The 18,806-nt window shown below is 38.5% G+C and overlaps 1 protein-coding gene across 6 annotated transcripts in view; it reads left to right on the top strand.

Moving 5' to 3' along the window:
• gpc3 (glypican 3) overlaps positions 1–18,806 on the top strand; it is a 141,057-nt gene that overhangs the window by 47,701 nt on the left and 74,550 nt on the right. For all 6 annotated transcript variants that reach the window (XM_077236160.1, XM_077236161.1, XM_077236158.1 and 3 more), the window contains one exon: positions 17,666–18,354. In XM_077236160.1, coding sequence (XP_077092275.1) covers positions 17,666–18,354 — 689 coding nt within the window. The remainder of the gene's footprint in view (positions 1–17,665; positions 18,355–18,806) is intronic.

Raw genomic sequence — 18,806 nt, 5'->3', positions numbered from 1 at the left:
GTCACACAATCCTTCAGAAATCATTTTAATATGCTAATTTAGTGCTCAAGAAACATATTATTATTATTATCAATGTTGAAAACAGTTGTGCTCAGGGGCGTAGCCATCATTTCAGAAGTGAGGGGGACAGAAATGTCAAGTGTAACACCATTTTTTTTTCTGACCTTCATCTGATTGACAGGTTTAATTTATTCTCATCTCTAAGTCAAATGCACCACTAAACAATGGCTAATGTGTATTCTATAATATTTTTTTCCTAAATATACCTTATAACAATTGTGTGATTGGTTTTTGTACTACACACAATGTAAAAAGAATTATCACAGAGTAAGCAGAAAATACATATAATAGTATTTATACTGTAATAAGGGCTGTGTCTATTAGCACTGCTTTATTAATATACTTTATTATGAAAATACCCCGTGATGTTGTGAAAAACACACATAAACCATATATTGACGCAATCGTGTGTTTAATGTCTTCACTTTTCATCAGTCAAAACTTTTCTGCTTTTTATTCAGCTACTATAGCGATAGCTGGATGCCTTTGTCCATATAAGGGATTTCCTGGAATGTTGTTGTTGACAGATAGTGTCATGAGTTTTGACTTCTTTGAGCAGGTGTCAGTGGCACAAGTTAAGGACATCCTTTTTCGAATTGGTGGATGGTGTCGGGCCAAGTATTGCCTCTATTATTAACAGCAGTCTTCATAATGGGATTGTTCCAGTGGCCTTCAAGCAAGCGGTCATTTAACCACTTCTTAAAAAGCATAAAACATTTGAATTAAAGAGTTACCGGTCCATCTCAAAACTTCCATGCCTATCAAAGGTTTTAGAGAAGATGGTTTATGCACAGCTGATGTCATTTGTAAGTAAGCCTGAGATCTTAGATAAATTTCAGTCCGGTTTTAGGGCAGGTTATAGTACAGAATCTGCACTATTGAGAGTTGTTAATGACCTTCGTTTAATCCGAAATGCAGGTAATGCTGCAGCTCTGATTTTATTGGAATTAAGTGCGGCTTCAACTACGGTGCCTGTCACTTGTGGGGTTCCTCAGGGTTCTGTTATTTGCCCAATTTTATTTTCCTTGTACATATTGCCCCTGGGTTCGATTTTTTTTAAAATATTGCATGTCTTACCATTTGTACGCCGACGATACAAATTTGTCTCCCTTTGAAATCAGGAGAGAATTGTGGTTCTAACTAACTGTTGGCATGTCTGGAGGAGGTTAACAGCTGGATGACCCATAATTTGGTTCAGTTAAACCAAAGTAAAACTGAGATTATGCTTTTTGGCCCTTCCAGAGGAAGCTTCGATATTGCAACATATTTTGGCACATGGTCAGACTATTGCCATGACCAAGTAAAAAATGTAGGTGTTGTGTTTGACCCAGAGCTGAAATTTGATAAGCAAATAAATGCTGTGGTTAAGAGTTGCTTTTTCCAGATTAGGACTATTGCACGTTTAAAGACTATTCTGTTGAGAAAAGATTTAGAAAAGGTTATTAATGCCTTTGTTCTGTCCCGCCTTGACTATCGCAATGTTTTGTATGTGGGGTCCTGTCAGACCACTATATCACGCTTGCAATTAGTTCAGAATGCAACGGCACGGCTGCTAGTGGGTGCTAAGAAAAGTCATCACATTTCTCTTATTTTAGCTTCTCTCAGGTGGCTACCAGTGGATTTCAGGTTAAAATATAAAACTCTGCTTTATGTTTTTAAAACATTGCATGGGTTAGCTCCTGTATATGTATATGAGCTTATTGCTTTTCATCAAGCAACTAGGTCTTTCAGATCATATAATAAGTCATTGCTTTCTGTCCCTTGATCTCATTTAAAGTTAAAAGGTGATCAGGCCTTTGCTGTTGCGGGTCCGAGGCTTTGGAATAGTCTACCTTCTGAAATAAGAGAGATAGCTTCTTTAAATGCATTTAAAGCTTGTGTTAAAAATTATTTCTTGTCTTTAGTTTTTGAGAGGTTGGGCTAGCATCTTTATTAGTAAGTTGCATGTTGTTTTTATGTGTTGTTTGTTTTTAAGCTGCTGATTGTACAGCACTTTGGTCTACAGGTGCAGTTGTAAAGTGCTTTATAAATAAAATTAAGTAATAAGTGTAATGGCTTCTTTGAGTCTCACTTGTGGACTTTCTGCACGAAGGCGCCCTCCGGCTTCCAGTATGAATGAAACAGACATTGGTGTTAGGGTGTTAGCGCTCCATAATCTTCTAATCGCCTCGTTTTGGATAAGAATAAAACGACAGTTCAAGCATCATCATGTCATGTATCTGTGTCATGTCTCTTTGAATTTAGTCTAGAATTATCAACTTTGGCCCAACTTCTGCGTAAACATACTTGCACTAAAAACAAATTCTTTTTTTTTTTAAAGGGGCATTCGGCATCTATTTTAACTTAATAAAAACGTTTAGAAATCATTTGGATGGTTTAATAACCTGTTCTGGTGAGAATGGTGACTTTCCCCGCTCCCCCCAGCGTTCCTAGGCGGAAAACCAACCTTGCAACATGGGGACTAACGTCCCAGTAAGTTGGAAATAGAAAGTCTCATGAGAAGCGAGAACGAGCGAGAAACACAAACTGCTTTACAGCAATTCGACATAAACACACACAATGATGTATTACCCACCTTGGTAGACATAGCTCCACGCGATAAAGCTGGCCGGCTCCGATAATAACAAATCCACATGAGCAGCGGTAGAAAGGGGGAGGAGGGTGCCGCAAGTGATATTTTTTACGACATTGTTTGTGAAATATATGCCTCACAGCTGTAGGGGGAGGTGGTTGATAAAACATGCGACCACAAAAGTGAAAATCAGCGAAGAAATTGCTAGAGTTGCTGAATGCCCCTTTAAGGTGCGTATTCTGCTCCCATGGTTTTGCTGGTTCATATTTTTGTGGAATCTGTGATACATTTATTTTTAGGATTCTTTGATGGATGGAAAGTTCAAAAGAACAGCATTTATTTGAAATAGAAATCCTTCATACATAATAAATGTTTTTACTGACACTTTTGATCAATTTATTGCATCCTTGCTGAATAAAAATGTCAGGGACCACATGATGTCAGAAATGAGTCACTTCCCGTCATCAGCTCAACCAGCACTCTAACCAGCTCTAACCGGTCTACACCTTTCTTAACCAACATGGCAATTCACAGCCAGCAGGTCTTTTCAACAGGGATATCTAAACCAAGAGAGCAGGTGATCTTTGACATTTTTTGGGAGTTACAGAAATGAGATTCTCCCCACAGTGTCAGACTGGATGAAGAGGGAGGTGAAGGTGTGAACTCTTCCTCAGCATCTCCTGTAAATAGCCTAGACTCACACTGAGAATGTCCCACATTTCTGCCATGAGGTGAAAATTGTGCTTTGCTTCTACAGGCCCATCAGCATAAACTTGAAAACGTATCATGTTGTTTCGCTAAAAGGATTGTGGAATGACCTTTAGAAAAGATAAACGACACATTGTGAACAGTTGACTGAATCTATAGGATTAGATATGCTGATTATGAGGCACAAATACAGATAATCAGTGCTGGCGATGTGATGATTGAGGCCAAGAAGGTCTAACGCTGTTCCCCCATCTACGATAAAATGCCTCACCGCCAGCAATCTTGCTCTTTAACAGTGAGTTATTACTCCTCGTGAGATCCTATATCAGATCCTGATAGTCACAGCCTGCAGCCTTTTCCAGCGCCGCTATCTAGCCAAAAAAGACAGGGTTTGATCCCAGCCCTGCCACTGAGCTGCTGTAAAGTTAATTGAAGTAGTAAAAATTGGGCCTCTTGATCTAGTGCCATACCTGCAGCCGAGTCTGTGTGCTTCACATTTAGGTCTGTCAAAGACGCGTTTACTGATATGGATCTCACCTGTCTGGTCACCATTACCCAGTGCTGCTCCGCAGAGCGAAACTAACGTCTGGTCTGGCTGACGGTCGGACACCCGCTGCGCTGGGCGAGCCGGAAGAGCAGTGAATCACAGCTGATGTAGCAACACTGATCCATAGATCTCAGCACAGCTGTCTTCTCCTGTGTCCTGAAACAAAATGAGGAGTCGTGCAAAGCTGCTCCCTATATCTAACCTTTACCGTAAGGCAGTTTTAGAGTTTGCTGAAGCGATCATATTTCAGTTGATCTATCTGCAGTTCAGAGATTAATGGATGCCTCGGAAAGAAATCTGATTAGATTGTGGAAAGCGGTGGGAATTGATTGCCACATGTGTTTGCGGTGTCTGTTGAGACCGTGCCAATGCCGAGAGGCGGGGGTGTGTGCGCTGCACAAACAGCAGAGCAAGTTTGGAAAATAGTCATTTAGACTATCGTTTGGCTTTTCCAATTACTTGCACTAGCGCATGGCTGCGGGGAGACCCCTCACGGTGTTCAATCACAATAAACAGAAACAACGTATTAGCTGCTAGAAAGTTGATCATTGATTCATGTGCGCAGTGAACCAAAACAAGACGCATGCTGACTGACATGACGTCTTGGAGGTGTACAGGTGCCTCACTTTGATGTGAAAGACAGTTTTCAGCTCGGAGCTTCATTCAAGAGTAATAGAATCAGTTCCCTCTCATTTATGTCACTCACTGATTGGTTAAAATTTTACATTTTCAGCTTTACACTTGCACAAGTTCAAATAGTTTTTTGTTGTTGTTTTTTAATATATACCTACTACTTTTTTGATGATCATCCAACAGTAATTTAAAGAAATAGTGTCTTTAAATGATTTCTGAAGGATCATGTGACACTGGAGACTGGAGTACTGAGGCTGAAAATTCAGCTTTGCATCACAGGAATTAAATGCATTTTAAAATGTATTCAAATAGGAAATGGTTATTTTAATTTAAATTACTATTATTTTAAATGCATTACTGTTTTTACTGTATTTTTGATCAAATAAATGATGATCATTAGAGACCTTTCAAAAACAATAAAAAAATCGCACCGACCCCAAATTTTGTAATGATTGTGTATATTCTTAGATAGTTTTGATTATCTGTGACATGAATTATTGCATCCTGATACAAATACCTGTGCATGACAATCCCATTTGTGGACATGACCCATTTCATGGCTAACAGGCCTCAAGATATATAGTATGTCACTGATTACTTGCCATTAAACAATCTGTGCAAACACTCCCTATTTTATCTCTCAAGAGTGTAGCATACAACGTTTTAAAATGGAGATTAAGGGTATAAATGTTCAATTTATCATCCATCAGAATGAGACTGATAAACTGTTAGTCTGTTTAATGGATTATAGTTCATCCCCATGTAAAGAGTTCAGGCTGAGAGATTCATCTGAGTGCTTCTGATTCTCTTTTAACACTTTTAAAGTACAGATGACCCCAAAGTGTCTCTCCCAGTCTCTGTGCACCATTCACTCTCTTCTCTTCCCTGCCTTTCCTCTCGCCGACTATTACTCCCTCGCTCACACTCTCATCTGGTACAAGAACTTCAAACCACATCTCTACCCCCTCGCTGCTTCGTTTTAAAATTCAACCCCTTGCTTGTCTGCTTTTAAAACCCCACTTCAAAAAGGAACGCTTTTTTCCCTATCATTATCAGTGTTGTACTCTTATTAGACTTTGTTATTAATATGCATTCAGCGGCCAATATTTTTGTAAATTCCTGAATCTGACTCTGTAGGAATCAGGCACAGAGGATAACTGGGACAGAGGGAGTGATGTTTCGGAGGAAGAGAGATGGGAAAGGGCCTGGGAGAGGTGTGGGGTGATGGAGAAACGGGACGATGCAGAGGAGGGGAATCTTGTTTATGAGTGGATATCTGTGCCAGTACGTCTGTTATTGCTTCCTTTTTCAGTTATTTACACATTCATTCATACGCTTTTGAGTTTTCAATCCTTTAAAACGTGGAGTGCTCCGTGCTCTTGAGGGACGAGCGTGTGTGTGTTTCATTCAGATTGGTGGAATGAAAAATAGTGCTTAAAAATGGTTTTGTGTTGGAGTATAGACCATTACCAATGACCCTCATCTGTTGTTAAAATGACAGATGTATGTGTGTTTGTGTGTTAGCTCCAAGGTCTTTAGGAGCTTTAGCTGCAAGGATTTGCAAGGAGCAAGGAGCTGGATTTTTGCGAGGACATGTTTCATGTGTCTGGGATGCTGCCAAAGACTCCAGCAGTCTTTGATAGGGGCTTCAAAGCTCAGCCTGTGAGTGTCTCTCTCCACATGTGCTGGCAGGTTCTCTGAGCTCTCCATTCACCTCCTCCAGATCACATGCCGCCCATTTCCCCACCTGCTGACGTTTGTCCCCTCACACCTCACTTACACGTTAGCCTATCATTTTGCATGCATGTGGGTGAATCTCAGTGCATTCACCTAAAAATCACAGGGTGGAAAAAGAAAAAAAGAGTTTTATAAGTAATAATATTTTTTATTTTTTATTTTATTATTTATTATAATGTTATTAATATTTTATACCTGAGGTAGGGGATCAAAGGATCGCAGTTGATCCGTGATCCGTATGGACCAGGCATCACGGTTCGGCACGCATGGGATTTGCGGATTAACTGTAAAGTTTAACCATCATAGAGTGAAAGTTTTTCATTTGGATGTGTGTTATCTGCACCCGAAGCACACGCACGCACGCAGAGAGAGGGGGGTGCGTGCGTGTACCCGTCTCAGCAAGTATTCTCTCGGTTATGTCATAAGTGACCAGTTGAGAAAGAAACGGATGTTTGTCATTTTTTTCGATCCGTGCATGCAGTCTTAAAGTGACAGCAGACACCTAATATTCCTACTGTTGTCTGTGTCATTAATGTTAATAAAAAAACAAAATACAGCTTTTTATATGTATATAATTATTTTGTTTTTGTTTGCTGATCCGAAAAATTATCCGATCCGTGGCTCAAAAACTGTAAATGATCCGAACCGTGAATTTTGTGATCCGTTGCACCACTAACCTGAGGGGAAATATGACCTGGAAAATTCATCCCTATATATATATAAAGGCAAATTGTCTTATATTCACCAGCTCACTGTTTTTGAGATTCAGAAATCAATGCAGCCCATATCAAGACTTTGATTAAGTGGCGTCAGGTTGTTGTATAAATTTGTGTGTGTGGATCTATGGGATCAGCCATCTATTGTTAAGGAGCTTAGCAGCTGCAGTCCAACACAGAGGTTGTGTTTATTTCCTCTGGAGTCTGGGACTCAACTTTGCCCCCTGTAAAGTCTCAGAACAAGAAATCAATGTGATCCATACATAAAAGTCACTCTGGTCACTCTGTCCGTGTTCCTGGCGCCAATTGCTGCATCCACTGACCCTTCAGATTGAGAATTTAATAAACAATGAGCACGTTTACTTGGAAAATATTTAAAAGGATTAATGAGTGAGAAATTAAGTTGATATCACATGAACATGCTGCATTTATACGGCCTGCTTAGATTCTCTTATAATATGATCTAGGAGTGAAGGAGGAGAGAGCAGTTCCTGTTCTTTGGTTAGTCATCTGTGTGTCTTCCCAGAAGTCCATTTGTCAATGAATAAGAGAGGTCTCTCAGGCAATGAAAATGGTTGAGGAGTGGAGAGAGAGGCGGAAAAGAGTGAGTGTGTTGGTAACCCAATGCCGTCCAGCCCGTGGCCGGAGCGATACTATCGGGACCTTACCAGAAATCCTTCTCCTCCCTTACAGGAAATATTATCCTCCTCTTACCACTCCACCATTGCACTTTTACAGCTTCCCGCACGCTACTTCATCACCCCCTGGCATCCAGACCCTGACCACCCATTTAAAACCTCTCTGCAGGTGTGGCGCTCGAGTTACGCGGGCACTCTAAGTTATCGCATGCTCCTTCATCCTCGTCTGGGCAAACAAACTCGGCCGTAATCAATGGAGCCATTCCAAATGCATATAACTTACGGGTGATGTATGAAGCGCGCTTTACATCTGGCAGATAGAGACTTTATTAGCGTTGATGGTTCCAAGCTCCTTGGCGGTCCGGCGGGGGAGGGGCCAGGTGCCAATGCTTTCTCCCCCATCACTCTCCCCGGCGTCTAGAGGTGACACTCCATCAGGGAAATTGATTGGGCTCGTTGCATGGCTAATTTATTGATGATCTGCGCCTGGCGGGAATAATGAGTGTATGAGCCTCTGATGGATGTCCGAACTACGCCTCTGAGCAGCTTTAATTACTGCAGCGGCCCTGCATATGTCAGAACACGCAACTGGTTTAGAGCGAGCGCTCGCTGGATTGATGTATTGATTAAAGTCTAATCTAAATGAATACTCTTCTATAAATGTTCACCTTTCAAACTGTAAGCTTTGCTACCTGTAGGGTCTGCAGAAAGTGGAGCGGGAACAGTGCATTTTGACTTCCTGTCTCAAGATGAAAAAGTAAAGAGGGAGTAGAGGGATGTTTCGTGTTCTATTAAACAGTTCAAATCTGTCTGTTTAACATACTTTATTTTTAAACTGAAATCAATTTGGATATTTTTGTTATATTGTATTAATATTACTAATATTATTATTGATGTTTAAAATATTTTAATCCTCCAAATTAGTCAAATTAAGGATGTCTTGTCATGTGACAATAAAGTGGGAACATTTTATCAGAGAGAGGACCACTGTAGACATTCATGTTAACATGTATAGTTGGTTCCTAAAGTCTGACACTACAATTTTATTAAATCCCGTTTAAACTTGGAAATAAAGTTAAGTTCTAGGATATTAAAAATGTTAAAAAAAGAATAATGATACGAATAAGAAAGAATTTCAGATTCTGCACTACTTTTAGGTCACTAATCAAATAAGCACATTTGTGACATTGACCTTTGTGAGCTTTATACTATATTTATTACTGTAAATGTGCTTTTTGTTCATTCTTACACATGGAAAATGTGACATCCACTCTAAATTCCTCCTATAGTGTATAAGAGGAAGCCCTGCTGAAAGTCCATTTGTGTAAATGGTGGGTCATGCGGTCAGTGTCTTGAGGGCAGTGTCTCTTGAACCTTGTGAACACCTTGTGCTTCCATGGCTTTATGATATTGTAGAAGAACGATACTGTCATACTGGCAATAAGGTGCTATTAACACACAAAGGCAACTACCATAACAAACACAATCAAAAATGGTTATTTAAACAAGCTTAACATGTGAAATCATATTCATTGGTTTAATTTAAGCAAATTTGTTTCATTCAGTCATTTTCATTCTTAATTATGCCTGTTAAAACGTGTTGTACATGGTTCCTTTACTTTCATTATTCATTCTATTGCTCTATCATATTTTATCTTTCGCACATGGCATATTTAGAGCTGCTTCAAAAATGCACATCTTGGAACTTGGTGAGTATCCTAGTAAACATAGTCGGTTATATCTCAAGTGAACGTATACCCTATAGGTCCCCTGCATTAGGTCTTAAAGGGACAGCGCCTAATAAAAGTGCTGCTTTGTTTTAATGTTAATCAAACAAAGGACAAATTAATCACTCACTGCTCTTGACTGAATAACTTTTGTAACTTTATAAAGATCCAACTATATGTAATTTATACAGTGATGAATATGCAGTGTTATTTTACACATTTGATTACTGTGTAAATTTATGTACCTGAACTGTTAGACCTAGGCCTACCTGAAACCCCCCCCAAAACATATTTTATTTAAAAAAATCTTTTATTTTTATCTTTTTTCTATTGTATTAATTTGTGCTATTTGTGATTGGATTATTTGTTCTTATTTTATTACTGACTGCTTACTTTAATAATGTTTTTAATTAGGCTAGTAGTTTTGTATTTGCTGTAGTATCAAAATTGTAATATAGAATTGTGATATTTCACCTGTATCTAAATATCTGAATCACTAACCCAATCCTTAGCACTGAGCCCTGCTGGAGCAGCTCTAAATATGTGCTGTGCAATTAAATGAAAGATAAAATATGATAGAGCAATACGAACAGTGAAAGTAACACAAACCCATTCAATACATTTTAGCAGGCTTAGTTAAGCATGAAAATAACTGAAGGAAATATATATTTACTAAACAAATTAAGCCAACTAATATGATTCATATTATTTTGCTTTCTCTACCCAATATGAAAAAAATAATAATAATAAAAAAATGTTGTGAAAATACAGGTATCGGTATCGTCAAGTAGCAAAAATAAATATATCGGTATCGGGCTTGTTCTGAAAAAAGTGGTATCGGTGCATCCCTACTTCATAGCCATGCTTCTCTGATATATCCAGCTCTCTGTTTGTCGGTGTTTCTTTGTCATAAGCACGGTACTGTATTGTGTGGTATCGCCATCGGTTGTTGGTATCGGAGCATTTTTACGAGTACGAGTACACGGCGCAGTATTGTTATTGGTGCATCTCTAGTAACTAGTGTTTAAGATTCTTACCAGCTCAAAACTCATATACAATGAATTAAATGTAACATCATACATATTTATGAGTTTCGTAATTACTTTCCACTCATAATTTTGGCCTCCTGCAATGTCATAATTCACTCTGCCCTTGTTGATGCATACTCCTAACACTATGACTGAATCGATTTGGCTTGCGTTCATCTATCTGTTGGATCATAAATATAGCACCATCAGAGCTCCTTGGTTACACATCCATTGGCATTAATGATAAATCACCTGAGTGGTTGGAAATCAGATACCTGTGAAACATCCTAGTGCAGAGTAACTCTTATCTAAACTCTTAACCATGATTGAAGAGGTACTTAGTTTGTGAGCTGAAAGGATATATCATTTTTCTGTTTAGAAAAGAGAACAGACGTGATGCATATGTAAAAATAAAATGCAGCTTCATCCTCTGTCAATGTCATGTATGTTCAGTGATATAAAAAGCAGGACACAAGCAACTGGATTTCCTCTTTGGTAGATGTCAACCAAAAGTGGATTTTGCAGATACTGGTAACAAGTTTGTAATAATACAATAATATGATCTTTTGGAAATAAACATTCTGAACTTGTGTGATGGATTAAACATGATTATATTTTATTTAAAGGAATAGATGTTTTTTTCCTTTCTTTACAATGAGGCTCAGAGGGACCAGTGTAGTTTTAGTTTTTCAATTCTTTAAAACATCCTTTTTTAATTTTTTTATTAAATACAGATTTGAAACTGATGGTGGTGAGTAAATGAATCAAGAATTAAGATTTTTGGGCGAACTATCGCTTTAAATACTTTTCTGTTATTTAGTTAATGTTTTTGCATCATTTTAGTGTATTACCCTGATGTTGTTTTGTGTGTATGACCCTTTGCACTATCAGTATATGATATTGATCATAGTTTATAGGGAGTAGGTTTTACAAGGAAAATGCTATTTCAGTCTTTCTACTTTCTACTACAGAATTTGACTTTAAATGTGTCACTATTAAATTTGCTAGCAATTTCTGAGTGAAAATTGTTTCTACAAAAACAAATTTCACTTCATGTGTATTATTATGGCGGATATCAGCCTATTTTAAGATACAAAGCGTATTTTATTAGTTCGAGCAGATCCAAGCATCCGATCAAACGATGGAACCACTTGAAGTTGGATTTCGAAATGAGTCCACCACACTTACACAACAGTGAACATCTCCTTGAGCTTATAACTTTTATAACTTTGTCAGGCTTCTACTAGACCGATCTAGCAAACGCAACCACCATATTCCCAGTGCTCTGTATTTTGTAAGACATTTGTGCTCACCCATTAGGCGACATCTGATAATAGACCTGCCCGTGGACCCATAGCCCAGATCAGACGCAGGAAACAAGAGCAGACTGAATTCAACCGTGATCTGTATGACCCCTCTGCTCAAATACAGCATTGCATTAAGAGAGCGAAACGCTCTCTCCCACTTTTTAAGCTCACTATGGCTTTGTAAGTGATACAGCGGCTTTTGTCTGCCTTACACAAGGCTTTCAGAGAGATTGATGAAGTAGAGAGGAAAGAAGCAGAGCTCTCTCTCGTTCTCCATCTTTTGTTCTTGGTGGCTTGGAAGCAGACACCTCAAGACATTAGTAACACAAAGCTCCAGGATATAGCCTTTGTGTATGCATGATTAAAAGTGAAATTGTGTGACTGTATGCATTTGATGGGTTATGGTGTTTTAGTGCGGCATTTATGTAGATCAGTTAGAGATGGAGTCTTAGTCTGGTGGTCTTGGTTTTGAGGCTTTATTAGAACACTAAAATGTGGCTTTGGTCTGACTCTTTAATCTGATCTGGATTTGGGTCTTAACTTGTGGTCACAGACAAGAAAACAGTCCATAACAGAGCTAATAATGACAGCAATAAGCATTTCCATTTAATTTCATTGTAATGTAATGCAATTTAGTTACAACAACCGGTCCTAATGAGTAAGTGGTCTCATCCACAAATGCATATTTTATAACAGTGAATAAAAAGGGAATAAACACTTCTAAATTGTTGTCAGCGGTGGCACACGCTCAAACAGTCAAGTGAAAGTTGCATTGAGTGACAGATTCAGTAATAATGGGGTGTTCTAATATTGTCACAATGCTTGCTTTCTGTGTATAATTATTCAAGATTTGAACAACAATTGTTTCTGTTTTCATGCTCCTGAGAGGGCCAATATAAAAATGGACTATTTTTCCACTGTCTTGATTTACTGATGTATAAACAGCAATTAAGTTAGTTTTAGCCTACATTAAGAATATGGCATGCAGTTGTCCTACACAATTTTTTTTATACATTAATTAAAAATGAATAATTACAGGAAATTACCCAATTTTGGCCAAGGTCATGGAGCCCTTGTCTTGGTGTGTAAAATGAACACTATTAAGTAAAATAAACCTCTTGGTTCTTTTAGGTTTTGGTCTGGATCTGAACTTTATTGTTTTTTTATTGGGTCTGGATCTCTATCTTAATTTCAACTCTGTTATTTATATAACCTGGTTTAATCACAAATGTCATTGTGATTTCTCATTACATTTCATCTTGTGTGTGTCACTGTTTGTTTATAAATATAAATACTGTTGTCTGACATGAGTGTGATACTTATGCTGGTGCTTTTGCAAACAGCATGAGTTGGTGTGCTGTGATGAATGTGTTTGCATATGAATTGACGTGCGTGTGACATTCTGTATGTGTCTGTTGTTATTCTTTAACATGCAAGAGTGTCTCCCTGAGCGTCCTGTTTGGCATTCAGTGCATCTGAGAGCTTGTTGATCACAGAGAAGTGTGTGTGTGTGTGTGTGTGTGTGTGCGTGTGTGTGTGTGTGTGTTGTGTGCTGTCTGCTATAGGCGGGTAAACTTACAGCCCAAACTTACGGTGAGCCACAGAAACGCTCGCTTCCGTCCCCGCGATGCTGCATTACTGCTAACATCAGCATTGAGCACTAGACACTGTCTCCCTAAACACCACATTACTCACCCTGTTATGATAAATCTCAGCCAAACACACCCCGGGATCATTCATTGACTGTGTATGTGTATGCCGGCTGATCTCTAAGCCACTTTGCAGTTGTATGCCTCAATGGGAATGTTCAAAATGCCATACTTCTCCTGGTGTTGCAGTATGTATGCTGTGCACAGTATGTAAATGGGTGTCTGTAGGCTATTGAATACTCGGGTGACTTAATGCATTTGCCAAAATGTGCTGCGTGCAAGCAGAGCACACAGCGTGAGATGCTGTATCCCACAATGCAATGCGCTCCACTTGACCTTCCATTTTCAGTGAGACAAATGAACCTGAGGCATTATTAACTGAGATATTTAACCTCCGTCTTGACTCATCATTTGATCAGACTGCCAAAAGGTTACATTCTTTACACAAAATGGGATTAAACATGCAAAATAAATGTGTATATTACTGAGATTAACTGTATTCTACTCTCTAATGAGGTCATGAGACAACTGTGTAGCATTCTACTGTTTAAAATGTTTATGGTTAGATACTCGATAGAGAGTATATATTGTGCATAATATGCAGTTCTCTTTGCAATTCCAACCTGAACATACCGTAGCTCTTGACACTACTTTTACAATGCAGATTTGAAAAATGATTCAGGACTATTTCTGTTAATTTATTTTCTGTGTGTGACTGTGGATAGAATAGTAGCTTACTGCACATTATATAGCCTACTATATTTTTAATATATATAATATAATATAGTTATTAATATTAATATTTCATTTTTCTATTTCAAATAAATGCTGTTCTTTTAAACTTGTTATTCATCGAAGAATCCTGAAAAAAATTGAAGTTAACAAAAGCAGCACAACTCTTTTCAACATTGATAATAAGAAGAATTTTTTCTTCAGCATGAAATATTTAAATATAAAACAGTTAATTTAAATTGTAATCATATTTCTCAATATTACTGTTTTTACTGTATTTTTGATCAAATAAATGCAACCTTGGTGAGTATAAGAGATTTTTTTTCAAAAACATTAAATAATCTTACTGACCCCAAAATTTTGAATAGCAGTGTATTGTATATAGTCTTAATTAAAATAATGATGCAACAATAAACATTTCAAATAGGACAAAGAGTTCTACATTTTACATAGAGTAAAATGCAACGTAATTAGGTTAAGTCAAATGTAGTTCAGTTATCATCGCAAAAATAAATATAATAATTTTGCTTTTTATTTGCATTTTATGAAAAATTTACGTCCAATCAAAATAATGACTAAAAAATGAGTTGTTCAAAATTGTGGTTGATATTATGTCCAGATCATCACCCAGTAAATAAAGTCAGGTGGAGCACATTGCATCGCCGCAAACAGTATCTGCAAATATATGCTCTGTTGACGTGTACTTTTTTCAAAAGAAATCCCATGCAAACAAAACATTTGTATGCTGTGCACCGCACATTAAGCGTACTGTATACTACATATATAGTATGAGTATTACGGTAGTATATAATTCCGAGCATAGCCAGTGAGAGTGAATGTCCAGATGTCTAAAAGCACCTTGAGACTTCTAACTGCTCTGTGATATAGTGCTGACTGATTTCTATCTCATCTAAATCAGTGCAATCCATAAACTCCTCCAGCATGTTGTGCTGATGTAATATGCCCTGCCCCTGAGAGCCGGACTCCCTGGGAGAGATAGATGGAGCTCTTCGCGTATGTGGATGTGAACATTCAGCTCGGCAGCATGCTTATATCACAGCTCTGCAGACTAAAGGTCTAATTACAGACTCCCCACCTGTCAACCACCTTCACCCTCTCTGGATGAAGAACTCAAGGCACTTTTTCCTCTCTTTCACTCATATGTCTTTCTCCCTCCCTCTAGCCTTTATTTTTCCTCTCCACATGCTCCTAAATCCCCTCAGCCTCTCGTCTCTGGTCTCCCTGGTTGCCTGGGTGGATTCGGTAGCAATCCCTCTTTGCCTGCTTGCTGATAAGGCTTCACAGAGAGCTTTCAGATGCTTCTGATTATGTCTCGTCTCTTTGTGCTCTGTTTTCTGAAAATCTCAGAATCTCTCTCACAGCATCCTGCACAGATGAATGAATGCTTTTTAAAGCTATACAACTCTTGAAAAGCGCTCTTGTTGTTTTAAAAGGACATTGTGGTTTTCATCTAGAGAGTAAGCTTTAATTCTATTTTCCTTTTTTCTCACTTTCTCTCATCTTTTAGGGATTAGGATTGTGCGTGTCTCTGTGAGGAAGAGATTCTGTGGATTATTGCGTATCCAAGGGCTTTTCATTTAAGTTGAATAGATTTGATGCCTTAGAACATGGGTGTCTAAATTTGCTCCTGGAGAACCACCTTTCTGTTCAGCAATGTTCTCAAGCACACATGTTTGGAAATTTCTAGTAATCCTGAAGACCTTGATTAGCTAGTTCATGGTTAGAATTGCACTAGCTATTTGTAAAGTTTACACCAAGGGCTTAGTAACTAACTTAGTCTAACTTAGCACTTCATTCAGTTGCACCTAGTTCTTGTGGCAGAACTTATCTAGTAGTCTTAGGCCTTCGTCACAAGCTGTCTTCAAATTTGTAAACAGAACAGTTAAGTAGCTGTGTAAGGTAATATACATTTTATTAAATGCTCACCAAGGCTGCATTTATTTGATCAAAATACTGTAAATATATTAATAGTATGAAGTATTATTGCAAATTAAAATAATATACTGTATTAAAATTAAATTAAAATTACACCATTCTTCAGTTTTACATGATCCTTCAGAAATCATTCTAATATGCTGCTTTGGTGCTAAATAAACATTTCTTATTAGTATCAATGTTGAAAATGGTTGTGCTACTTAATGTTTTTGTGGAAACCATGATTCATATTTTTAAGGATTCTGTGATGAATAGAAAGATCAAAAGAACATCATTTATTTGGGTTACACTTTATTTCGATGGTCCACTTAAGACCACTAACTCCATTACAGAATTACTAGAGTGTTAGTGGACTGTTAGGTTAGGTGTTGGGGTTCAGTTTAGTAGAATAAGTTGACAAGTTACATTTAGTCAGTGGAATGTCTGTTGGGGAACCATCAAAATAAAGTTTTAGCAGATATTAACTAGACAGTCTACTAATAATCTAACGACTGCTAGTTGACATGTTACAAAGTTACTTATAGTTATAGTATAGTTACTTATAGAATGTCTAAGTACTTTTGACTCAAATAAATTATATTATATAGTCTAAATAGTATATGTAATATGTAAATGTAATGCAATATTTAAAAAAGTATTTAAGATTAATCTGAGGCAATACATAATTACTAATATCAAATTGGAAAATTATACATTTAATATTAATATAATTATTTAATTGATATATTTTGTAAAGTGTATATTCATGTTTGAGAGCCACTAAGGGCATTTTCAGACCTGTAGATCACTTGCTTTGTTCTGAATACATGCAGTATATGTAATTTAAAATGCAGTTAGAGCAGGAATCAAGGCTTTGTCGGGACAGCATTCTTGCAATGAATGGAGAAGAGCAATTATACAACATTTTAAGATGAAGAGGTGCTCTTTGGTTTTCAACTGCGATAACTAATGTGCTCACCCACAGAATCAGACACTGCTGCATTTTATATAACAGTTCCCATTATAAATGTTGATACCGCTTGGTTCGTTGGTCTGTTTGGTTGAATTGCTTTCTCACCTCAAGAGAACCGCCCTGAGTTCATTTTCAATCGGGCCGAGCACTCCTTGTTCAGGTGAACTCAAAGCGATTGTTTTGGCGCAGATCCGAGCATGATTGCCGTTTTTATATATGCCTAAACGAACCAAACTAAGGGAGAAAACGCACCAGGTTCCAAAACAAACACTCCAAATGAGTCAGGTGTGAAAAAGCCCTAAGTCAAAATAACCAAAATCATTGTACATATCTAAAGGGCTGAAGTCTATCACCCAGAACACAAGCTCATTGATGTAATCAATTGTCTGCCATTTTGGCCCTAGCCTTATTCCTGGTCTGTGGCTTATGTGCAACGTATATGGAGGACTATATTTCAACCAAATTGAATGGTTCAATGCTCAAATAGTTTTGGATACTCAAGAGAATTTTTTTACAAAAGCTGTCACAGTGGTGGTACCCCTTCAAAGTGTACACCTATGTACCTTATTTACTCCTAAAGTGTGCAGTTAGTACCTTTTGAAAGGGTACCGCCCCAGTGACAGCTTTTGCATCATTTTTTCTGAGAGTTAGTGTACTCTGTCATCATTACCCTTCCATTCATCTCTTTTTTTTTTTTTTTCAGAGGCCTTTGACATGGTGCTCCGTCTAGGTCGTAATTCCACTCTGACGCTGATACGGGAGGAGTTTCCCGGTTTAGGCACCGGAGCCAGTGGAGCCGTAACACAGTTGTTCATGGACATGTCTCTCTACATCCTGGGCTCGGACGCTAATGTAAACGACATGGTCTCCACCTTCTTTTCCCGCCTTTTTCCTCTCACATACAGGCGTCTTCTTGGCAACGGGGCAGTGACGGGCATCTCGGAAGAGTGCCTCCGTGGGGCCTGGCGGGGAACCTCTGCATTCGGGTCGTTTCCCAAGATGATGATGACCCGGCTGTCTCGCTCGCTCCTGGCCACTCGTGTCTTCCTGCAAGCGCTGAACCTGGGCATCGAAGTTGTCAACACCACCCAGCACCTGCGGGCGGGCAGGGACTGCGGGCGCTCGCTGCTGAAGCTCTGGTACTGCCCTCACTGTCAAGGCCTGCTGGAGGCCCGGCCGTGCCGCCCGCTGTGTGTCAGCACCATGGGAGCGTGTCTAGGGGGAGCGGCGGAGGTGCAGCCTCACTGGAGGGCATACGTGGAGGAACTGGGATCACTCGCCACTGCCATGAAGGGGGAGCAGGACATCGAGTCTGTTGTCCTCAGACTGCACGTCATTATCAGACAGGCTCTCAAACAAGCTGTGGTGGCCAAAAGCAAAGTCAGCGCACAGGTGAGTGACACATGGTCTCAGAAACAGAGTGCGGATTTGAGCGCTGTTGGCAATTTCAGCCATTTTGCTAACTTAAGCCATTTTGCTCCAAAACCTCAACCTACAAAGACATGTCAGCAAACCCAATGTCAGCAGACCTGAATGAGTGAAATGACTCACAGGGATTTTTGATTGGCTAGTTTTCTGATTGGTAGTTAACAGAGCCTAGGGCTATCAAAATAAAAAAAAACGATCAAGATTTCTCAGGACATCAATATTAGCAAGTACATTTACATGCAGAGTAATAGTTGAGCTACAGCGTGTTTTTGCGTAGTCAAGCTACAGTGTCTGTCCAAGATGGCACAATTCCAATTCTTCTTAACAATTCGGTTTTCTAATGGCCATTAATTATTCTTTTAGTACTTTTAAAAATAAATATAAAAAAGTAATGCCATTTTTATTAAATAAATTTA

The sequence above is a fragment of the Siphateles boraxobius genome, unplaced genomic scaffold, assembly GCF_051911475.1.
Source record: "Siphateles boraxobius isolate OS27281-9 unplaced genomic scaffold, OSU_SipBor_1 2, whole genome shotgun sequence".
NCBI classification, from domain to species: domain Eukaryota; kingdom Metazoa; phylum Chordata; class Actinopteri; order Cypriniformes; family Leuciscidae; genus Siphateles; species Siphateles boraxobius.
This window is presented reverse-complemented; position numbering and strand designations above follow the sequence as displayed.